Below are 25683 nucleotides of genomic sequence, written 5' to 3'. Positions count from 1 at the left end.
TGGATGCCGAAAGTTGCCGACCCCTGTTCTATATTCTTTCCAGAATCATTAGGTTTTTCATACTTGGTGCACAGACACAAAACTGGTGGAGGGTGGGGAGAAAAGGAGGGAAGAGGGGAGGGAGAAAAGACAGGGAGAATGAAGATGTTCATATAAAGTTTCCCGAACTTCAGGTTGTGATTCACTTTAGGCCTTGTCTACACTAGAAAATTAGGAGGCTTTTACTATGTTGGTGGTGTGAAAAATCCACACCCCGACCAGTGTTGTAAAGCTGACCTAAGGCCACATGTAGACAGCTCTAGGTCGAAGGAAGAATTCTTCTGTTGACTTAGCTGCTTTACCTACGCTGACAGGAGAACCCCTCCCATCGACATACGTAGTGTCTACACTGAAGTGCTACAGCAGTACAGTTGTGCCGCTGTAACATTTTAAGCATAGGTAAGCCCTTAGTGTTGTATGCATTTCAGTGGGGGAGGAGGAAAGGACGGAGAAGGGAATGATTACAATGTAGGTGGTAGTGAATACAGAATTGTGCATAATGATAGTTCCATGAGAAACAGTGAGTGAGCTAGTAAACATGCATGTATATAATAATGTGAATACCACAGATTACTAGGAATTCTACTGTTTCTTGAACAAAGTAGTAATCTTCAGAGGGCCTTCTATCTGTGTACTTATAGGGCTGCCACCACTGTATGAAAAGCCGGACTAGGGCAAGGCGTTCGAGTTGATGTGCAAGTGGGACACCAGTAAACAATTCCTCCCCGGGGCAGCTTCACCCGATTTGCTGACTGGAGGTTCATCCACAGGGCCCAGCTCAATTGCATCCCACTGAACAGAGCCGTCTGCCCTGGGAATTGGGACAAGCGATGCAGGAAGTGCGGCTATGCCAGCGAGATGCTACCCCATGTCCTGTGTAGCTGCAAGCCCCATTCCAGAGCTTGGCAGCTGTGACACAATGCCATCCAAGATTGCCTGGCCAGACCCATCGGCCCACCTGTGGGGAAGGTGGCTGTAAACTCCGCCATCCCTGGAACTGACAGACAACTGCAACTGCACATCATCACCACCAATGTGAACTGGAAGAAGATCTTCATGGTGGACATCACAGTGCCGTTTGAGAACAGGACTCCGGCCTTCCACAATGTCTGAGCTCAAAAGGTAGAGAAATATGCCCCTCTGGACGAAACCTTGAGAACTAAGGTCCAGACACACAGGCCCAGACACACGCACTGATTGTCGGAGCTTTAGGCGCATGGGACCCCAGTAACGAGCGAGTGCTGAGAGAATGCGAAATCGGTCAATGCTATGCTCGGCTGATGCAGCAACTCGTGGTGTTGGAGGCCACCAGGTGGTCGAGAGACATCTACATAGAACACATCACTGGACATCGGCAAAACCAGCAGAGATGAGCTGGAGTGCCGATGAGAAGCACAGTCAGGAAAGTAACAAATACTTTCCTCATGGATTGTATTTTCTAAATGGACAACCAACCTAATTCTCAATTACTGAGGCCTTGGCTACACTTACCCGCTAGTTCGGCGGCTGGCAATCGAACTTCTGGGTTCGACTTATCGCGTCTAGTCTGGACGCGATAAGTCGAACCCGGAAGTGCTCGCCGTCGACTGCGGTACTCCAGCTCGGCGAGAGGAGTACCGCGGAGTCGACGGGGGAGCCTGCCTGCCGCGTGTGGACCAAGGTAAGTTCGAACTAAGGTACTTCGAACTTCAGCTACGTTATTCACGTAGCTGAAGTTCCGTACCTTAGTTCGAATTAGGGGGTTAGTGTAGACCTGGCCTGAGGGACAATCTCCACTCATTGATATATTTTGCTTTCCACAACCAAATCTCCTTACAACTTTTCATGAGTGATGTACCCAAGTATTCGGATTCTAATATTTAAACTGTATTGTTAAATCTATTCACCTAAATTTGGGTTATTGCTGATTATGTACTGTATGTATCATATGACTTTTAAAAACTAACTTTGTATTTGTGGATAATCTAAGCACTATACCCAGATGTAGAGACACTTTTCCCAACCTATTTATTACATAATTATTTTTAACATTAGCTTTAATACAAATGTTAAATCTGAACACGCTGAAATGGAGTGTGATTCTTCTGAAGAATTAGTGAGTGACCAAAGGTTCCATCAGCCTCCCACCCCACACCCATCACCCTCCTGTCCCGTCCCCCGTCCCCACACACACACAGTTGGACAGCTAGTAATTGTCATTTCTGATAATTTCCTTGCCAGAAGGATCAGTATCCTTTACACGTGTGCTTTTTACTGACCACCACCCGCTTGTGACTTTTCTTGTACACCAGGTAGTCTACTACAGTTCTGACACAATATAGAGACAAAGACAACTTCTTAACAAATCATTCTATCATTAGTTGTTATACCCAGTGCTGGAATTAAAAAGAATGGCAAGTTTTTGTTCTTGTGCAACACATTTATTAGATAATACCTCTTTTACCCTCCGCTTCACAGTTTACCTAACATAGGCATAAGATTCTGTGTTTAGCATTGAAAAATAAACTGTAATGTAAAATTAACAATGTCTACACATAAGCCACTAGAGCAGCACAGCTACACCACTGCAGTTGCACTGCTTCAGTGAAGACACTACCTACACCGATGGGAGGGGTTCTCGCGTCAGGATGGGTACTCCACTTCCCCAAGAGGCAGTAGCTAGGTTGACAGGAGAATTCTCCATTGACCTAGTGCTGTCTACACTAGGAAATTAGGCTGGTTTAACTGTGTCGCTTAGGATGTGGATTTTTCACACCTCTGAGCAACAGTTATACCAACTTAATTTCCTAGTATAGACCACGCCAGAGTGTTGTGGAGGAGTGGCACTGGAAGGATTTGAAGTTCCATCGATCAAACTTTATAATCAGCACCTGGGAGGCAGCCTTTCAGGAATGAGTTTGGGGAGGGATGTATGGGGAATCGATGGCGCAAAATGTATTATAATTTAATGTCTCAGCCAGACAGTGAGATGCCAAAGCTGGACTCCCAAAAAGCAAACTGTCTCTTTCTTCTCGATTTCAAAACCCCATTGGTCAGTCAGTTGCTGTGATCAGGGTGATGCTTTCCTTGTAGAAGGGGCAAAGAATGGGGAGTGAGGGGGGGAGTGAACAATCCTACTATGAAGGACACTAAGGCCTGGTTTACACTGAAAAATTAGATCAACCCAACTATGTTGCTCAGGGCTGTGAAAAATTTCATGCCCTGAGCACCACAGTTAGCTCAATCTAATCCCCAACATAGACAAGGCTAGATTGGTGGAAGAATTCTTCCGTCGTCCTACCTATCGCCTCTCAGAGAGGGGATTTAATTACACTGACAGAAAAACCCCGTCCGTTGATGTAGGAAGCATCTGCATTACAGCATACAGTGGTAGATGCAGATACAGTAGATGCAGCATTGCAACTGTAATACTTGTAGTATATACATAACTCTACTCAGAGAAAGAAAGAAAAGCAGAAAGAAATTATTAGTCCTTGAACTGCAGTGGATATTTTCTCAAACTGCTTAGGGAACTATTAAAAGCCTTTGAAGTAGCAATTCGACAACTTTACAAGAATATTAAAAGCACATATCTTTGCTCACAAGAAGCAGCTGAAAAGAGGAAATCAAGGAAAATGTTCTAGTTTATGAATTGCAGTGAAGAGCCTTCAGTTACCTATTTCCTGTTTACTTCCCACTTGAAAAATTGTACCCCAGAAATCCAATGCAATTAAAAATCCATCATACGTTTTAGAACACACTGTTGAGAAATGTTTTGTTGAAAAAAATGACTGGAATGCTGTAAACAGAATAAAGTCGGCCACAAAAGAAAACGTTTTGACAGATGCTAACATCTGTGAGCATGGATCTTTAAATGACTCTCCTTTCCATCTCAGACCTTTTTCACATTAAAAACCTACTAATTTAAAAAAGGCCTTTTATACCTCAAGATGAGATTTTCCTTAAGTTAGACACCATGACTTACCTAAACACCACCAGAGATGCTAGAAATGTTAACTGTAGCATTTGATCTATCATGCAACTGTGTTTGCTCTAAGACAAATTGGAATGAGAATGTCCTAAGACCGCAAGAGGGAAGAAGAAAGATGATCCTGATAGAGTTTACAAATCAGTTTCAGAGGACTGGCGCAGGTCACTAGATCCTTTCTACCTGGCATTACGTAGGCATACACTGTGTAGAAACTCACAACAACCTGTTAGGAAACAAACAATCCCAGCAGACATGGTTGTAGTTTTTTTGCTGCCCTAGTCAAAAAGGAAATGTACATTTATACACACAAACACTTGGCTTTCCCTAATTATTTGCTTCTCTGGGGGTTCTGCTTGCATGGTGGAGTCAGCCCTGGCTGCTTCTCAAGGCCCTGACAAGGAAAGTGACTAGAAAATACAAGATAGAGAGAAAGAATAAAAGGACTATTCATTACTGAGAGGGAAAGGGGGGTTACATACCTTTTTTAAAAAAATTGTATACATTCTGAGAATAGAATGTTATTGTAAGCTAGAATTTTAACATTCAGGTGGGAAGTAGGTCAGGACATATGCCAAAAGAAGTGAATGAAAAATTCCTATATTCACACACAAAGATTTTAAAATGTGGATTCACAGCCATAACTATCACTGTTCTCTTTTTAAAAAGTTACTAAGATTTTCCTCAATAGGCCACATCCTTTTTCCAACCCCAAATCTTTTGAGCTCTTGGATTGGTTAATTATCCAGTAACCCTTCAAACTTTCAGCACTGGTTACACTAACTACTACATAATGATTCCTATCCTTAAAGAATAAAACTAACCAACTACATTTTCCTGAACTCAAGTAGCTCACTCACAACAAGATGATACTGGCAAGAACAAAATCCAAATTATACACTGCTTGATACCACAAACACAAAATACAAGGCTGACTCAGCAAATCAGGCATCTCATCAGCAGAAGGCTCCTTAACACAAAGGGTGTCTTTTTTTTTTTTTTTTTTTTGTATTTTCTTACCAATTAAGCTCTCTCCTAAAGAGATGAAAAGAGTAATGTTAGATGGAGACGTTTTTGGCTTACACCTGTGCACCACACCTTCTTCTAGGGATGGGTTGAATTCATTCAGGCAAACTATCCCATAATTCTCCAGACAGATGCCTCTAAGCAAATGTAAAGCAATTTAATTGAGAATCAACTTCACATGATTTGTAAAAGCTACTCTCTCACCAACAGGGGAGAACAGTAGCAATATATATGCCAGACAATAATGGGGAAGAAAAAGAATCATGGCAAGGCACATTTCTTCCTTTACCTGCTTGCTAAGTATGTATATTACATCTTCAAGAGCAGTTCATTACTGGAGGGAATGGTAAATATAGTGGTTTTTAAGTGTCCTGGAAAATGCCCTGAACCCCAAATTTCATAGATTAATAGATATTAGAGATGCAAAAGACCTATTAGGTCATCAAGTCCATTTGCCTACCAGTAAAGGATTGCACTTTACTGTAGGTACAAACTATATAAGTACCTATGCTGTAGTTATTTAAAGCTAGGTATTACAGTTTTTAGTACTTCGTCCATTTACATTACACTAGCAACAGTTTTTGAAAATTTTCTTAAGAGAAAATTCCAAAATCCTCCACAATTTGTAAATATTTTTGTAGAATTTAGGTGCCCAGAACTAAACACTATATTCCAGATGCAAATCCAGCACAACCAGGCAGACAACCAGGATTAACATCTCCTTGCTCCATATTTTATTTTCTACCTCTTTTCATTTTACTGCCTTTTTAAAAAAATGTTTCTCCATTGCAGTGACATTTAGATGCTATAACAATAAGAAAACTGTAAAACAGTCTGTCAGAAACAGCTTAAATCAATAAACTGTTGGGCTGCCCTGATACTTAGTTCAAACTTTTGTATACAAATTAAAGACTTATGCTCACTCATATTCTCTCATAAGATACACATCTTGTTTTCATGACAAACGTTTTAGGTAAAGAATTGGCAGCTGGTTTAAGGGATTGTCTAGGCTAGGGGATGGTAACTTGTGACAGGAAATGAAGGAGCTCATTGGCTTGGTGAGGAAATGATCCAACCAGGTCACTTTTAAGATGATGAGCATGAAAGTTTCTGATGTAGAAGGAAGTTTCTTATGGCTGATACTGGTCAGGATCACTTCTCAGCTGAAATGCTTTCAAAAATTCTAAGGCACTATCAATGGCTTAGTTTAACTACTGTATATGAGACAGGTTAGCTGCAGCTGTAGGGAGTATTTAGAAGCCCAGAACCCTAGGTTATCTGCTTGTATAACCAGTCATCCAGTTCTGAACTGAGGGGTTTCATGTCCAAAGTCAAAAGGATCTATTTTTATTTCAAGTTTGATGTAAAAATACAATCTGAGATTTGTGTGTGGTGTCACCCCACTCCTGTGAAGGGTGTAGACTAAAGACTATCTGGAATTGTGTTCATGGATGCAAGTTTTTGTTTGTTTGTATAAACACTGAAATGGAAAAGGAGGGGAGGGAGTTAGGATTTTAGACCATAATCGAGCTAAATTATGGAGTGATAATAGCCACTCCAAAGTTAAAATTGCACATGGTTTTCCATCAGAAGCCCAATTTCAGCCCCTTCTTTAAAATCTATGAAGAAAGAAACAGAGGCAGGTTGGTTTTTTGCCGATACAGAATTTTTCTACCATTTTTCTGTAATAGTGGACTCAAAGTTGCGTTCATTTAACACAGTTTTTAAACTGGCTTCAGTTAAACCTGTGAAACTTGAGCCTATGGATGAGCCCTAAGAACACTGACAGACTGATGAGCCTGTTGAGGTTTGTTGAGTGGCTAATGATCCAGTTTTAGTTCTGTGGGAAAAAATAAGCCTCTTAAGGCTTGTGGAGAAAGATTAGGGATTGACTGGCATCTGTAGAGCATCATAAGGCTCGCAGAGAAATGAGGGTTGAGGAACTTCTATGAGTTTTTGAGGCTAGTGGAGTGCTCACAAGCCTTCTATCACCTACAGGGTGTGATTGGAAATATCCCCAGTGAGGGCCCTAAGGCTTGAAGGGTCCCTCATGAGCCTCCTTTGGCTCCCCAGGGGTCTGAGGCACTTATCCATATACAGCCACACTCTTATGCAGCTCCAAAATTCTGCAGGGACTCCCTGAGGTCTTGAAAGGCATATACACTCAAAACTCTGATACATGCCTGCAACCTTAACTTAACCTTAATAAAGCTTTTTGTAGGAGAACACAATTTAATGTATTTGCTGTATAAAGTTTCAACTCAATGTGATTTGAAAGTGCTAAGATATGAAACCCCCCAAAAGTGGGATTTAATAAAAATCATGGTGGTCATAATCACAGACACTCCCATTTTATTTCATTCTTTTCCAATTCTGCTTTGCACTTTTAGGGTCAAAACAACAAGAACGAAAAGTTGCAGCAGTAGCCAGTATTGTTGGCATCAAGAGGGAACTGCATCTGGCATGTCTTCTGCACTGGAAAAGTGAGATCCCATTGTGACTCTCCTACACTGCAGACACTAACAACATTCCATTTGCAGGAGGCAAAGGAAAAAACAAAAGAAGAGGCTGAAAATGCTGGTCTAAGCCTTTAGATGTTGCAGGCCTTGTGTACACTGGAGATTTTTGCACGGATCCTGATGCAACTGTGCAGTACAATAATTTTTCACACTGGTGCACTAAGGGTGAAATGCTGGTCCCACTGAAGTCAATGGAAGTTTTGCTACTGACTTCAGTGGGGCCGGACTTCACCAGAGGGTTGTACTCATGCAGCTACATCACTGTAAAATCCCCATTTTAGACAAGCCCTTAGTTTCTCCACTTATAAAATAAAGCTAATTTTTCTTTCCTGTTTCATAAGGGTGTTATAAGAGGATCAATTAATTATTTGTCAAGTGCTTTAAAGATAGAAATAGTTAGGTAACTGTTAGGTAACAGAATTAGTAGCTGTACAGTGCAACTCATGTAATAATATAAGACAGGAACATAATCATCATCTATTTTAAATCATCCAGTCACTCATTTTTCAACTTTCTGCCAATAGTTCTTGGTGCAGCACAGGAATCTTAGGCAAGAAGTCAGGTCATCCCCTCCCTCAGGTAACATCAGTGGTGCTCTGCACCTGCGCCTATTAGGGAGGTGTAATATTATTACAACTAGAACACTAGGCCTTGCTTAATATATTTAGCCAGTGTTAGCTGAGGGCATCAGAATGCCAGACCCAACTTCCCCTCCCTGTTTTGTTTCCCTAATATTATCACCCCACCAGACCAGTTTGCAAGTGTTTTATTACTCACCTAACATTTGGCAGATCCGAATTTAAGATTGGCATTGCATAACGAATTGGGTTATTTCCTTGAAGCTGACATCTGAAACCCTCTCTTGAAGGTAGATAATATGCCCTTTGGACTACCACTTGTACCTGCACTTCCTTCCACCCCGCTGCTCCCTGGCTTTCCACCACTTCTAGGAGAGAGTCATTCGGGGCACTGAGTGCAAAGGGATGTAGTTTGGATTCAGGATTGCTGTTAGTCTGTACAGTCTTCGGCGTAATCGTATTGGTACAAGCAACCTGGTAAAGACAAAGCCATAAACTAAATTACTTTATGGACTATGAAACCATGTAGTGACACAAAGTAAAATTCAACAAGATTCATTATAGAAAAGCATCACAAGATTATTTTCAAAGTATTTAGTATATATAAACTATAATTTACACACATGGCCAGCTTTCATCTAAGATTTTAAATAAATGCACAAGAAACCGTACAGTTCAGCACACAGTCGTCTCCTGTGTATAACTGTTGCCTTGGATTAAACAAATTCAGTTCATGTGAGACAAGGGTGACAGTAGGGGGAAGAAAGAATTGGCATTAGTATTTATCACTGTTTTATGTTTTACTTAATTCTTGGTAGTTCTAATTATTACTTCCTTTTAAATTGTAGCATTAGCCTTCAAAATGGACTCTACAACTTCTAAATTGAGGGAAAATATAGTGGTGCATAATTTTATGAAGCAATAATTCAGCTCTCAAACTGATGAACTACAATGTCAAAGGAACCAGATTACTGATGAGGAAAACAGGAACCCTAATCTATTTCCCTATCTATTTCCATTCTTTCACTACACCTGAAAAAAGTAAGTTTATTTTAGAATAAAAGCCATGTTGTCTGCTGCTTCATCCCATATCAGTAACCACAGTCATCCCATTTCAAACACCTGCATTTTCTTATAGCAAAATTGTTGTTTCCCTCAATCTCTCCTCTGCCATCCTTATTCTAAACCCCATTTTCAGTACTCTTAGAAAAACACTACATAAAATTAATCCCTACTAGCTGTTACTCGCTAGCATGAATGGATTTGTCCTGATACCATTCAAATAAATGTCAAACTCCTTTTGACGTCAGTAGGACCAGGATGGTCTTCAAGAACATAGTGCAATTCAAAGGGCACTTGTTACCAGAAATGGCTCACAGCCACTTAGGCTATGTCTACACTGGCAAGTGAACGACAAAACTTTTGTCTTTCAGAGGTGTTAAAAAAGCACCGCTCATTGGGGGTGGAAGTATTTCGTCGACAGGAGAGCCGACAAAACAGCGGCTACACAACGTGCCTTTTAGTGACACAGCTGTGGTGACACAGCCCTGTCACTAAAAGCTGCATAGTGTAGACTTAGCTGAGTCCTTGCTGATTCTGAATTTTTGCACTGATGTAGCTAAATCTAAGTACTTGCAACCAATACAAACTCCACTGTAGATGCACTGCATCAGTGTATAAAGATATTTGCAGCTCTGCAAAGAAGCTACGCTGATACAAAAATACCCCACGTAAACAAGGTTGAAACAATGAGCTTTTTAGTTGACATTTCAAAGAAAGTGTTTTTGGTTTTTTAGAAGTCTGTTTGTTGGGTTTGGTTTTGCAAAACCAAAACCAAGGATGGTTTGGATACAGGCCCCATTTTTTCTGAACCCTCCAAAGTGTAGGAGTGAGAGTAAATTATTCTGGTTTTGGCACATCTATAGTGGAAATTGGTTAAAAATGTGAAGTCAGGTTAGGGTTTGATTTGATATATCTAACCTTTTCATTCCCAGGCCTAAAAAGAGGGATCCGATATTATGGGAATGGTGAAAGCTTTGCAAGCGAGTCATCTGAAACTCTGGCCAAGATTTTCAAAAGTGACAAGTTATTTTCGGTGCCTCCATTTTTGGGTGTCCAACAAAATACCTTAAAGGGGTCTGATTTTCAGAAAGTGCTAGACATTCACTCTCTATCAACCCGGCCTTTTTAAAGTGTCTTAAGTTGGGCATCCAAAGTTGAGGTACCCACAACCACTAGTCATTTTTAAAATCTTGACCTTATTTCTACTAAAGGCAATCGTTGGTGTTTTAAAGAAAGGACACAAGATGAAGGGGAAGAAGGCTCAAAGGTGGGAGTATAGAAAGGAAATATCCAAGTTTATTAAGAAAATAGTAATTATTTAAAATGAGACTGAGTACTGAGCTACAAAGAATAAAAGTGAATCAACGAAAACCGAAGCTGTTATTATTATATTATTCAGCACAGTAGTGAGCCACAACAAAATAATCTTATAGCAGTTCAGCATTTAGCTGGCCAAAAGTCTCTACTTGTAAAATATTATTAAAACAAACAGCACATCATATTATTCAGTTTTGGCTACATAGAAGGGCAAGAGAGCACATCAGTATTTCAATCTTTCTGTTTTTGTTATGATTGCCAAGCATCTGGTCACCAAATTATTAAAAAGTGCTAAACTTCAAACAAAATGAACCTTACCTGATTAACTGCAGATTCCTGGGGCAGACTGTCTCTGAGGTCATTTAATCTGAATGTTTGTGCCAAAGATATAATATGCAACTTCTCTGGACAGCGTGTCCTATCTGTCACTTCTGCATGATCTTTGAGAAGAACCTTCTGACTAAAATATGTATTCATGATAACAGGGACATTTTCATTATGGAGAAGGAGCTTTTGCCTGGAAAAAAGGAGTAAGAATCAAATATTAAATTATTTTTAAAAAATTATGTCACCATTAACCCTATTTTAAAAACTTCTTCCATGTGTCTTTCTTCCTCTGTTTGTGTGTGTGGCTGTCTCTCTTGTGCTTTTACTGAGATATACTGCATAGTATCTTGACTCAAATTTATTTTCTTCCTGCTTGATGTTATTGCTTTTGTAAACCTTCCTTCCCAACCCTACCCCTGATCACTAGTATTTTGGCTCCTCTTGCTATAGTAGATCTCCAAACAGTTTCCATATAACAATTTTTCTGCTAGTTGACCGAGGTAACAGCTGGAAAAAAATCTATAACCTCAGAGTAATTCAATACCAAACATGTTCTGATGTTGATATTTGCTCTGACATGCACATATCATAGTCTTATGTTTGGCGACGGGTATATTTGTACTCAAAGAATGCAAGTCTATTGAAGCCAGTTAACAAAAACAACCACTAATCTAATTTTCTAGTGCTTGTCAAAAAAAAAAAATGAAATCAATTTAGTGCATTTATTGAAAGCTATGTTTTCCCCCCAATTAGATTAGTATCACTTGGGAGTAAAACAAGGCCTCCTTCTTGGCAGCAAAGATGCAGCTGACCCGGGTTCAGAAGCAACCTCAGGACTCTAGTTCCCCAGGCTACTGCTGAACCGTTGTGTTTTGTTTGCTTCATGTCCTTGTCTTCACATCTGGGATTAAGTACTACAGCATTATGGCAAAAATAAAAGATGAATAATTCCTCCAAAATATTTGTTTCATATTATCATAGACACTGTTTCATTCCACCTCCCCAGACTTCTTAATTTGTTCTTAATATTAATTAGCCAGGGTGAGAAACTCTACAGCTCACTCATACAGCGGCCATGATAAATTAGACAGTGATGGGATCATCATTCTACATTCACTCTTTGATATAACAGGGCATGCTTTCTTTTTAAGCAATGACAGCAACTTGGGTACATGGGATCTACAGGGTGCATATCGATGAGTCTGACTCGATTTCCTTTGCAGATGGAATGGGAAAATATGGCAATTCAGCTTGTCTCCAGTAGGGTCACTTGCATTCAGTATTAAGAAAACAATTCAGAAATAAATAGAAATCTACACTGGCATGCAATAAAACAAAAAAATTATAATATAATAAAATAGTGCACTATTAAATAAAATAGTAACTATTATTATTAATAAGGTTTCTACTTATGCATCCTCCTCTTTATGACTAGGGGTGGAAAGTTAAAATTTATCAGGGAAACAGTCCTCAGATAGAACAAAGGGGGAAAGAGCAGTCTTGCGGTTAAGGTCTAGAATTCAGGAAATCTAGATTCAATTCCCAGCTCTGCATGACCCTCAGTAAGTCATGCAAGTACTCTGTGAAAAGGGGATAGTACCTAATTGACAGGAGCGTTGTGAAGATAAATCCACAAATGTTTAGAAAGAGCACAGATATTTATGTATGCCCTCCCACCCAAAGTAAGATAAATGTGCTTTCGAGTGTTCCAAAATTGGTTTGGATTTGCCCAGGTTGAGTGTCTTTGGTACTACTACTTAATGCATACACATTGCAAATGATCTGCTTTTTCAGTGCTTTTTAAATGAGCAGTTGGAGAGAAGATAGTCTGTGGTGTGCGTGTTCACTGAATTAGAGATGTCTTTATAAAATATTCCAAGATGTGTGCAGTAGGAACTTGCCTCATTCAGATGTCCTAGCTTTAATAATCCAAAAATGCTGAAAAGCTGATATGCCAAGCACATGAAGGTTTTAATAATTTGAAGTACAAGCTCAATGAGGCAGAATTTTCAGGAACTCTTGTCTCATGGAGTAAGGTGCACACTGAATAAGGTGTGTGTGTGTGTGTGGGGGGGTGATCAGAAGAAGCCTTTACCAAATTCATTATGCATCTCACATGGGACAGGGCTTTGCCTCATTCACTGTTCAATTGTACAAAAATTACTTTCATGGATGCATCTGGTACAACCTATGTAGTTTGTTTTAATTAGGATGAACAGATAGATACCTGGCTGTAGGAAAACATGGATACTGTGACAAATACATGATCGCATAATTAAAGACTAGTTCATAAAGCACTCACAGAAATGGGTGAAGTTACGGTATCACATTCAACTCTCTCTTTGGCATGCCCTGATTCTGGCATACTTAGTTGGACAATTTTACAGAGGCTTCTTAAATGGAGTTGCCACACACACACACTTTTAAAAAACATGCCTTATTTTGTCAGTCACTTTTACTTCTCCTGAGTTATTTACATTGCTCTGCTGATTTATGAACAGAATACAATACTTATGGTTCAAAGGGCACAATCATTAAAATGTGCTTTAACTTTTTGAAATTAGCTCCACTTTGGGTTAATATTTCTTATGCCTGGTAAATCTTAAGAAAAATAATAGATTATAGATTACATTCCTAAACCACTGTGCAAACATTAATATATATTTTTGCAACAAGATGTTTGCGAACTGAATCACATTATTACTCCCATTTTACAGCTGAAACACCAAGAGGTGAGATGATTTGCAGAAATCCCACAAAGGAAAAAATCTACTCTAGGATAAAAAGGTGTGTCTTTAAAATGGAATAGTTAACATGCGATGGATTTTAAAACATGACAGTTGTCGTTTTTTTAAAAACACACCTTTTGTCTTACTAGTATAGACAAGCCCATAAAGAGGCTGAGCCAGAAAAAAAATTAGAACTCAATAATCCCAAACTCATAACCTCTTGCTTAGTTCTCAAACCTACTTTGTCCCACTTGAAAGTCCAGGTAGCTATCTTTTTTACTTTTGTTTTGTTTTTTAGTATCCAATTATGGTTATTGTGGAAAGAAAAAAATTTGCCATACTGAACATAATCGTTAGGCATTAAACTTGCCATGTGCAGGACAAACACAAAATATTGCACATGCACAAGAAGGCCAAGTTACATTAGTGTAAGATTTCTTGACTTTTGTACGTGTAAAAACTCAACCATACAATTCTTGACATAGCAGTAACATTTACTTTATTCAATAATTTCCCTATTTTGTTTTACTCCCAAGGGCGTTCTGCACCAAACAATTAACAAATCTGTGCACAATATTTTAAAATTTTGCAAGTTTTATTTGTCAATAAATAAATGTAGAGGCTCCAGCATGGCAGTGGGGAGCATAAGCCACTGGCTGCACAAAGGTGGGAGATCACCCTGCAGCCTCCCCAGCCTGGGGGGACAAACTCAGTGAGAAGGCTGCACCCGACCTTGACACAGCACAAGGCCTGGGCCTGTCCCAGAATACCCTGGGGGCCCTGCCCCTCTGTGCCAGGTGCACCAGATGTGGGGCAGACAGGCAAGATCCAAGAGTGGCGGGGCTCAGTGTGAGGGGAATCAGATGTGGGGTGAGCGGATTCCGTGTGGGACAATCTGGTTGCAGACAGCTCAGTGGGGGGGTCTAGGTGGGGGGGGATCTGGACGCACAGAGGCTTGTTGGGGGGTTTCCAGGTGCAGGGGCAATGGGACACTGCAGGGACTTCCAGGTGAAGGTGGTTGGGACTCAGTGGAGGGGTCTCAACAGGGGGGCCTAGGTGCTGGTGGAATGGGGCTTGGTGGGATAGGGGTCTGGGTGCAGCTAGTTGGGGGTCAGTGGCATAGGGGTCTAGATGTGGGGGCTCAGGGTGGTGCAGGGGATAGGGCTTGTCAGGGTGTGGGTTTGAGTGCAGGGAGCTCAGTGGGGGGGGGGGGTCTGGGTACAGACCTTGGGGTCCGGAGGCAGGGGATCTGGGTGCAGGGGGCTCCTGATGCAGGTGTTGAGATTCAGTGAGTTGGGGTTTGGGTACGGAGGGGTGTGGGGGGGTCCTGGGTGTAAGGGATGAGGCTTGGCAGGGGGTGTGTCTGGGTATGGGAGGTCCGGATGCACTGGGGTTGGGTGGATGGGGGAGCAGCTCCCCATACAGTGACCCCTCCACCCGCAGCTGAGGAGCGATGCGGGCAGGCAGCAGGGGAGGACGCTGAGCTTCTGCAGCTGGGGGAGGTTTCTGGGGGTGGGTTTGACACAGGCCCAGCCACTCCTTGCAGAGGAAGAGGAAGTCCCGTCCTCTCCTGCCTCCAGCCCAGCCGGGACTAGCAGCTGATCCCAGCTCACGGTAGGAGCCACTGGCTGGGGTGTCCCCAGCCCTTCAGTGACTTCTCTCTCCGCTGGCTGCTCCGGGTGTCTGAAATGATGTACCTGCGCAGCCAGGGAGCGGTGTGTGACTGCTCTTGCAGCTTCCCTTTGTTTCCCTGTCAGAAAGTCGTTTTTCTGTGGGGAAGCAAAGAAATCTGCGGGGGACATGAAATCTGCACATGACCATGGCGCATAATTCCCCCAGGAGTATTTGTTTATAACTAGTAAAATAATGTAGCACCCTTTGCAAAAAGATTTTTTTTAAAGGTATATATTTTAAATCCTCTTTCATCTTAAAATTAGTTATAAATAGGATGCATTTAAAAAATCTGAATGTGAGCACTCAGAAGTGCCAATTTGACAACACTAGAGACTGAATTCCTCTATTTATCAACAGAAAGTTACAGCACAGAAAGCAACTGCAAGCTTCATCACAATGCCCTGCTACCATGCCTGAACTCTGACCTAGAAGGACATCTAGGTGAGTCTCTACAGACATTCAGTCCTTAAACTCTTGACTGAGATAACTAACAAGGGTGACAATCAATGAGATTATGATGGTAACTCATTTTAGGTACTCACGGCCACCAAATAGTTGTCTTCTGGTAATAACTTTTGGTATTACTGATCTGGTCTGTGTTCAAATTAGTGACTTACATATGAATGACTATTTTCCACCATAAATTTGATGAGCTATCTAGTTCCCAGATTTTATACACACAGGCAGTTATTGCACCATGCATCCTAATATATACAGTTTCAAATATATTGTATATTACATATATTTGAAAACGAACATGCTAATGATGCATAGTAATCTTATCCTTACTTCAGTTTAATAAGACAACTGTGATTTGATCAGATTTATAGATCTATGGGGATAAAAATGCATTACTTATTTACTTTCTGAAAGAAAAAAAAATCCACAATTTGTCAAGAACCTCAAAACAATTCACTCCATAGCTATACTTGAGCACACCCCAGAAGAGGATTTTAGAATCTACTTTCCTGACGCGGCTGTGTTCAGAACACAAGTAAACAGGAAACATTTTAAACCCAGGTATTTGTTACGTCACCAATGTCAGAAGAACACTTGCTTGATCTAGCCATCTCATTCTCTAAAAACACTGACGTGGGTAGCAAACCATCTCAGGAAGGCTGAGGTTTATGGTTTTGTTTTTATTTTCCTACAGCGCAGAAATCTGATCAGCTTTAAATTAAGGTTGATAGGCTTCACTGACACATATTACTTGAATGGTGTTGTTTTGCTACATCTATGCCTGCCATCCTCTGATTACTTTCATTACCACTAACAGTTCATTCATCTTTCAGAAAAGCATTAGATGAGTGATGTCATAAATTAAGGGTATGCCTGCATTTCCATAAGAAAATCTATTTTCAGGTATAAAAGTAGTTCATTCCCTACCTATAAAACATTTACTTACTGAATATATACATCTTAATGGATTTTTTTTATATGTATACCTGCATGGAGGCCTGGTGGTTACTCCTACACTCTATACTGAACCAGCAGTTGTATTTCATATGCAGTTGGGTGCACAGCTAGGCACCTCCCTCTAGAAGAGACAAGCATGTTCCCAGAGGAACTGATGTGAATTTTTTCTTGACCAATTAAAAATTGAGGTTTTTGTGACCCAACATGGGCGTGGGCCCACTTCTGTTTTCAGGTATCAGGACATACCTAGAATAAAATCTCTTTTCATGAAGAGATGCTGCAACCGGAATTATTAAACTCAAGTAAATTCTCAAAGCTGGCAAGTTGGATCAATATCTCTGGGCTTTACATCCCCACTGTATAACGCTGAGAGTCCTCACTTAGTAACAGAAGCAATCAGTGAAAAACACCCCTCACCTCCTTTTGACAGGAAGGTGCTCTGAGGTGATATAGGCAAACTAACTATTTGCTTTAAAACCTTTTTAAAATCTGAAGAATTTTGCTTCGTGTGTGAATGGGGCTTGGAATCCCTCTGCTTCAGCTAATAGGGAGGCTGAACAATCCAACTTTAAGTGCAGTGGGCACCTAAGAATCCAGACCTAGAAGCCTGCCTCGATAATATTTACCATGAGGTTTTGGGGATATGTCTGCATTTCTTAGTAGGCTCTGGAGCAGCTCCATTCCTTTCTTTCTGACAGAGCCCATCAGATACTGCTGAGTGGTCTCTGTACTGAGGGCTCTTCTCATGAGGCTCTCCTAGAGTGCTATCCTCTGCAGTCCCAATTTTTACACATGCTTACTCATGCTGAGATGTACCTTACTCCACATGAAGATCTACTGAGTCTTCATTCTGAGTAAGGATGGCAGAATCAGACCCTCAGATAGCAACTCAACAAACTTTCCTCCCAAAACTTAAAAAAAAAAAAAAAATGTGAGAGATTATTTTTAAGAAGAAAAATAATTTTTAAGATTTCCAACAGTCTTAACAGATGTATTGTAATATGAAGCATTGCCTAGACTGCGACAGACTCTCTTCCAATTTTCTTCTCGCTCTTTTTAAATTAGGAAAATCAACGCTTTAACAGTGCCTTCGTTAGGTTTAAACTGTTATTTTCATATTGTGAGAAAAAATACTGCCCCAATCACTTATATAAAAACTGAATGTATAGAAAAGAGAGCTCATGTACCCTAAGAAAAATGTCTGTAGTGAACTTTATGCTTCTCTTTACTCAGCAAAGAGTATTTAAAACTTGTGCTGTCAGTAGGGTGACCAGATCACAGGGATGAAATATCAGGACGTGGGAGACTGGGGGGGGCGGAGCAAAAAAAAATGGCGGTGGAGCAAAAAAAAAAGCAGTTTCGCAGGGGCAGGGGGCATTAGCAGGTCCCAGCCGCGCCGGCCGCACGCCCTGCCCACCCCAGGGCAAAAGGTGGCCCCGATACAGAGGGGGCTGGGGATAAAGAGGGCATGGGGGGGGGAACGATAAGAAGCGCTGGGAAGCAAAGAAGTCCGGGTGGGCAAGGGCGTACGGCTCCAGCGGGGACCCGGGCAGGGCACAGGCTGGATGGGTGCAAGGAGGCAGAGCCCTGTAGCAGGACCGGGCAGGGACAAAGCTGTCTCTCCCATGGAAGTGGCTGCAGGAGCCCCCGAGCCCGGGGCTGGCCGCGGGGCAGTGGCGGTGCATGTGAGCCGGGGACCCCGGGGGCGGCACGGCGCGGGCATGCAGGGGGCCGGGGCTGGCACAGCCGAGCCACAGCAGCGGCCGGTCTCCCGAGGGGCTCCCCGGGGCTCCAGGCTGGGCAATGGGTGAGAGCCAGGGCTTTTCCCAGCCCTGCAGAGCCTCCCACCCCCCAGCCTGCCGTGGGCACATGCGATGTGTCCCGCTGCCAGCAGGGAGCCCCGCGCCTCTCCCGCTCAGCTGCTCTCCAGCGGCTCCTTCCCGGCGGGGCGAGCCGCTGGAGCACAGCCGAGCAGGAGAGGCGCGGGTCTCCCTGGCAGCGGCGGGGAAGTTTATGGGTTATGGGGACCCTGGCTGTCCCCTCGCCTCTGTCCGCCGGCCGCCTCGCCTTGGACAAGTCTCTCCCCCGCAGCCCTTCTCCGCCTCGTGTCTCCGGCGGCCCATGCCCCCCGTCCGTGCTGCCCACCCGGGCCAGAGCCAGCCCCGGCTGCTGCCTACACTCAGCCCAGGCCATGCCCAGCTAGCCCCCGGAAGCCACGGCAACTTTCCCTTTCCCTCCCACGCTCCTGGTAGATGCTTGACCCTCCTCCCTCCATCCCCCCTCCACACATCCCTCCTCCTAACCTCCTCCCTCCATGGAGGGATCCAATGGGGAAGGAGGGGGCGGAGTCAGGGTATGGGGGGGGGGTGAGCGCCAGAGCGGGGGGCAAAATTGCTTTTTTGTCCAGGACAAAGAAGGAAATATCGGGACAGTCCTGATAAAATCGGGACGTCTGGTCACCCTAGCTGTCAGTATTCTACTTACCCACTGAGTGCCTGTAAAATTTAAATTAATGTAGATCAGCTTGAGCAAAAAACATTCTAAGGTACTTCGTAATGATCTGGAGCAGGGGCTTTGAACTTTCATAGTATGGATCACTATTAGAGTGAGTGTATCTTGCAGATCACCTTTTTCCTCATTTGTAGTCCCACAGACCACCTGTGGTAACATCCCTCTGAACTGCAGTAACTGCTTACATGGACAATATTAATTGTGTCATTTTTATCTGTTCCATCAGCAACTCCAGCCCCCAAGAGTATCTCCTGTTTCCTCTTCCCTGTATGTAGGAGTGTCTGCTATTAAAGATAGATGCAGGAGACCTGCCAGCTCTTTGCAGACCACCAGCAAATGCTCTATTGCTTTGAAAATCATTTATAGGATAGCCCTGAAGGACAGAATAAGCAAGTGGCTAAAATTTCAACACAGACCAGGGATTTGAGAAGGCTCATATTGTGGCATGTCTTGTATAACCCACTTCTGTGCTTGCATTGTATATAGCCTCACACTCAGTCAGAGACAGGTTTAGAATCCATGGCTGCACTTAACTAACAAAACACAAACATCCCCAGATTCAGACTGTCATTAAACCATGATGCTTCATTTGTTCATGAACTTAAGATGACATTTTGTCAGATTTGTTTCATAAAATACATTTTCATCACACGTGTGCAAGGGCCTAAAGAATTTTGGACAAGTGCATTGTATGGATTGAAAGAATAAGTTAATCAATATGTTTTAGTAAATAGAAGTTGAAGTTATTAAACAAACAAACAAACAAGATGTTAATTTCAAGTCCATTCAAAACTTTTTGAAGGGGGAAGAAAATTCAGTACAGCATTTGTCAAATAGAATTGTATTTGTTTACACAAGGTAAAAGTCTGACAGGCACTTATGTGGGAACCCAGGAGCAAGAGGGGAAGTGCAAGTAGCCTTCCCCCTTACATGCCTCATAAAAAGGTCCATCTCTATACCTAGTGAGGCACAGTCATTGCTGCTTGTATGTGGCCCCAGGGATACCCTTTGCTTCTTATACTGGGCTGTGTGCAGTTTGCACAGTGTGGCTCATGGTAATTTACATCAAGCCTGAACAATGTCTGGGCACATCTATAGAAACTGAAAACAAACAACTGACCCAAAAACAGATTAATCCCTACCAGTACCCCACCAATGATAGTAAATTCCCTCCCAATTCCTAGCCCAAATCAACTAGCCAGTTGGAACAGATTCATTCATCTTGCACTATTAGGGTTGCCAACTTTCTTATTAGAGAAAACCAAATATCCTTGCCCCATCCCTGCGGCTAGGCCCCCGCTAACCCCATCCCAACACTTCATCGCTCACTCTCCCCCACCCTCGCCCACTCGCTCATTTTCACCAGGAAAGAGAGTGGGGGAGGTCTCCGGCTGGAGATTCGGGCTCTGGGGTTGGGTGGGACCAAGGATATGGGGTTTGGGGTGCAGGAGGGGATTCTGGCCTGGGGGATGGGACTGAGGGATTCGGAGTGTGAGAGGGAGCGCCGGGCTGGGGCAGAGGGTTGGGGTGTGGGAGTGAGTACGAGCTCTGGGCTGGGGGTAGGGTGACCAGATCACCCTAGCCTGCTCGGGGCCAGGCCAAACTCTCACTCACCCTGGCACCGTGCTCCCCCTGCGTCTCCGGAGCCTCCCTCCAGCACTTGTGGAGGGAGGAGGAATGGTGAGCCTGGGGAAGAGGTGGGGATTCGGGGAGGGAGCCAATGGGGGGAGGAGGGGGCAGAGTCGGGGGCACGAGCACTTCCGGGCTCCGGAGCATTTCCTTGTTTGTCCAGTGTCCTGACCGCACATCGGTCGGGACGTGGGACAAACAAGGAAATATCGGGACATCTGGTCATCCTAGCTGGAGGTGCAGGCTCCAGGGTGGGGCCAGAAATGAGGGCTTCAGGAAGCAGGAGGGGGCTCCAGGCTGGGGCAGAGGATTAGGGTGCAGGGGGGTATAAGGGCTATGGGGTGAGGTTGGGGATGAGGGGTTTGGGGCATAGGAGCAGGCTCTGGGCTGGGACTGAGGGGTTCACAGTGCAGGACGGGGCTCAGAACTGGGGCAGGGGCTTGGAATATGGGAGGGGGTTCTGAGCTAGGGCAGGGGGTTGGGGTGCAGGAGGGGATGAGGGCTTGCAGGGGCAGCCAGGGGACTCCATACTTGCAGCTCCCACTGGGTGCAATTCCCGCCCAATGGGAGCTGCAGAGCCGGTGCTCGGGGTGGTGCATGCACCGCAGGCAGGTGCGGTGTGCACAGCCCCCCGGCTGCTCCTGTGCCTGGAAACCAGAGGGACATGCCTGCTACTTCCAGGATCCACGCAAAGCTACACAGGGAGCCTGCCAGGCCTCCACCAAACGGACTTTTAATGGCCCGGTCAGTGGTGCTAACCAGAATCAACAGGGTCTCTTTTCGACCGGACACCTGGCAACCTTATGTACTATTCAAAGTTGCCATATTTCCTAACAAAAGGCTCAGTACTACCAATATGTACACGAGTAACTTTATTAATGTGCGTAATCTCATTGCACTCATGTCAGCCTCCTATTTGGACTTCTCACTCAAGTAAAGTACTTTGCCATATAAGTGTTTGCAAGATCATTTCCAAAAATCATTGGGGAAAATGATTTTCAAACATCTGAGACAGGAATACAAGCAACTATAAAAATATCTGGCTATTACTCTGTTTAACACTAAAATTATCCAACTCTCACAAAGTGAGAGATTACTCAGGAGCACAACTCTTATGCTACTTCTACATTTTCCACCACTTGTGCCTTAAAGGCTTTTATTTTTTATTTATATATTTTTTTAAAAGGAATAAAATACCAATTTAGACTAATGCCCAAAATCATTTACACTCAACTTGCAATTCTGTATATAAACAGCCTCCAAAGAAATCAAACTGAAGTATTTCTGGTTAGTTGGCTCAGCACAGTATATGCAGATCAAAGGCTCTCTCTGATAATATTCCACCCATTTTCACATCCTCTGAACCAATTTACTATAGGTGCTGAACTTGCATTGGATGTATTGATGTGTGTGTTCCTATGTACACTATTTGCAGAACATTATGTGTTTTATGTAAATATACAATGGCAGTTATATTTCCTGACAAAACAATTTTTTCAAAATCTTGATTGCATCCAAAATAAACAAAGAAACCACAGCTATTATTAACTGGTGGATTGTTTTAACACAAGCCGTCGCCATTTGTTCCTCCTCAACCCCAAATGAAGACTGTAAATAGCAAATGAAATTAGTAAGGAATATACCTTCTTTGGGGAATACAGAAACTTCTTTGGGGAAAAGAAATAACCTTGCCCTTCTAAACAAGATCATTTATAAACTTGAGAAAACATTCCAGACAGAAGTTGCTCTACACAAAGATGGCAAATTTATTTCTTTTTATCATTTTACTGATTTCATAGTAAATATGTGGCACAAATCACAGGCTTGCCAAAGCACTGCCCTTCGAAATGTGACACTTTCCATGCAACCACATTTTCAAACATTTTAAAGGGTGCTAATATGATGAGCCTGTGGTGAGCATTACATACTACTACATCAGACATCCAGGCCTAGTTGCCAGGCTTCATTCCTTGCAGTAGACAGCACACTGTGTTGGTCTTCGGTGAACCTTCTGGTTCACTTAGGAATGCCATGGATGGATTCCAAAGTGAATTTCATCCAACTCAGAGAAGATTGTCACAATTCAAGGCCTTGGTGGCAGGTGAAAATGGGATGAGAAAGTAGGTCTTAAGGCAACTAGAGACCACTGACTGACCTTCAAAGAGTGAGTGCCATTTAATAGTTTAGGGATAAAATCTGAATGACCTTAAAACTTGTATAATGTGGCAAAGGAAGTTCCTCAAAATTATAGCGATCCATTTATTACAATAAAACTCAGCCTTCCAGCACCAAGAAATGAAAAATATAAAAAACTCCACCACAGCAGCAGTTTCCTGAGATCTGTACAAAAACAATCTCTTGTTCTACTGTGCTAAAGATAGTTAAGTCCAAAGCAGACTGTGAAGAATTTCAAAAAGATCTTACAAAACTAAGTGATTGGGCAACAAAATGGCAAATGAAATTTAATGTGGATAAATGTAAAGTAATGCACATTGGAAAAAATAAACCCAACTATACATACAATATGATGGGGGCTAATTTAGCTACAACAAGTCAGGAAAAAGATCTTGGAGTCATCGTGGATAGTTCTCTGAAAATGTCCATGCAGTGTGCAGAGGCAGTCAAAAAAGCAAACACGATGTTAGGAATCATTAAAAAGGGGATAGAGAAGAAGACTGAGAATATATTATTGCCCTTATATAAATCGATGTTACGCCCTCATCTCAAATACTGCGTACAGATGTGGTCTCCTCATCTCAAAAAAGATATACTGGCACTACAAAAGGTTCAGAAAAGGGCAACTAAAATGATTAAGGGTTTGGAACGGGTCCCATATGAGGAGAGATTAAAGAGGCTAGGACTCTTCAGCTTGGAAAAGAGGAGACTAAGGGGGGATATGATAGAGGTATATAAAATCATGAGTGATGTGGAGAAAGTGGATAAGGAAAAGTTATTTACTTATTCCCATAATACAAGAACTAGGAGTCATCAAATGAAAATAATAGGCAGCAGGTTTAAAACAAATAAAAGGAAGTTCTTCTTCACGCAGCGCACAGTCAACTTGTGGAACTCCTTACCTGAGAAGGTTGTGAAGGCTAGAACTATAACAGAGTTTAAAAGAGAACTGGATAAATTCATGGTGGTTAAGTCCATTAATGGCTATTAGCCAGGACGGGTAAGGAATGGTGTCCCTAGCCTCTGTCTGTCAGAGGATGGAGATGGATGGCAGGAGAGAGATCACTTGATCATTGCCTGTTAGGTTCACTCCCTCTGGGGCACCTGGCATTGGCCACTGTCGGTAGACAGGATACTGGGCTAGATGGACCTTTGGTCTGACCCGGTACGGCCTTTCTTATGTTCTTATCACTTCTGAGGCAATTAACTAAGAATAATCTACTCAGGTCCTGTGTTGACATGATTTGTGCACCTAGCGCACAAGTCAGTGAAGATAGGTCCATTAGTGGCGGTTAGCCTGGATGGGCAGGGATGCAAAACAATGCTCTGAAGTGTCCTTAAGCCTCTGTTTGCCAGATGCTGAGAATGGGTGACAGGGGATGGATCACTTGATTACCTGTTCTGTTCATTCCCTCTGAATCACCTGGCATTGGCCACTGTTGGAAGACAGGAGACTGGGCAAGATGGACAATTGCTCTGAGCTAGTATGGCTGTTATGTTCTTATTTCAAGTGGAATACAATAAAGTCATGTTAGCTTTAAATTGTACTAAAAACACTGTGGAAGAAAATGCTCAAAAGGAAAAGGACAACATTAGAAAGTGAAAAAGAGCAATTATGAAGATGGTACAAATAATTGGGAAGGAGGGTCATAAACATCACCAGACTTTAATAATCAGGATGTTATTATGAGAGAATTCCAGTCTCTGTGTTTATACTACACATCGATCTCTGACAAATTATCCATTAGATCATTATCCAAAAGACTTAAACTACATGATGTCAGTGCTAAAGTGCACGTAGGGTATGGGGTGGGCTGGGGAAAAATGATTAAAGCCACCCAGCAGTTCAGAGAAATTCAGTAATAGTTTTGAGCAATAAAACAGACACAAGGAGAGAGACTTCAGAAGTAATGTTCCGTTGAGATGAACGGAGACAGTGGATCTCTCTTCTGAACAAGTGATGCCCAATCCTTCACAGCTCTGGAGAGAGACCTATAGTAGCAGAATCAACCTGGTTCCACTGCCCAGGAGAATGGTCTACCCAAATCTTGCCCTCTGAAAGGATACATGCCTTCTGCACACCAAGAGCCCAGCTATACAGTGGTTCCCTGTGCATGTTGTACAGTGAGGAGTGGCGACAGAACAAGGAACTATATGGACCTACCAATCACTCCTATGGTGATGGAAACACAAGCAGAATGTCACCTATGAAGCTGCAATGACAACCATGCAGCTGTTTCACTATCGCAAAAGTAACATGAGGGGCTTCCCCTCAGCCCCACTGGAGCTATCCAGTGTATAGACTGGCTGCTTGGGGCTGTGTTTTAGAGCCAAGATCTGGGGCATAGAGAGTTCGCCTCTCTATTGTTCTAAGATGTCTGTCTGAAGATTCAGAAAGATAACACTTTTTAAGTTAATTCCAGTGTGGACGATTATCTTCACAACTATAAGAGAGAGATTTTTCTTTTAAATAAAAGTTAACATTTTGCAGAGACTGATGAGTAAGCCCTTCCCACTGTGACAACCCAAATATAATACCCAGAAACATAGGCCAACATAAACAGGCTGTCATATGTCCTTATTTCTTAGGCAATGAAAGCTGTTGTTCTCAACTACAGCACTAAGCCAGTTTTCTTACATATATGAAAAATCTTGTGAACACTTTAAGTGCATCTAAACTCACAAGTAGATGCAGAGTTAACAAGACTTTACTT

At 42.6% G+C, this 25683-nt stretch overlaps 1 protein-coding gene across 2 annotated transcripts in view; it reads right to left on the bottom strand.

Annotated features, from left to right (window-relative positions):
- SPIDR (scaffold protein involved in DNA repair) overlaps nucleotides 1-25683 on the bottom strand; it is a 317639-nt gene that overhangs the window by 88628 nt on the left and 203328 nt on the right. For both annotated transcript variants that reach the window (XM_034762891.1, XM_034762893.1), the window contains exons 9-10: nucleotides 10827-11025; nucleotides 8329-8603 (exon numbers count right to left, since the gene is read on the bottom strand). In XM_034762891.1, the coding sequence (XP_034618782.1) occupies nucleotides 8329-8603; nucleotides 10827-11025 (474 nt within the window). The remainder of the gene's footprint in view (nucleotides 1-8328; nucleotides 8604-10826; nucleotides 11026-25683) is intronic.

This window comes from Trachemys scripta, chromosome 2 (assembly GCF_013100865.1).
Source record: "Trachemys scripta elegans isolate TJP31775 chromosome 2, CAS_Tse_1.0, whole genome shotgun sequence".
NCBI lineage: Eukaryota > Metazoa > Chordata > Testudines > Emydidae > Trachemys > Trachemys scripta.
Note: the sequence above shows the minus strand (reverse complement) of the source record. Positions and strands in the feature narration are given on the sequence as shown.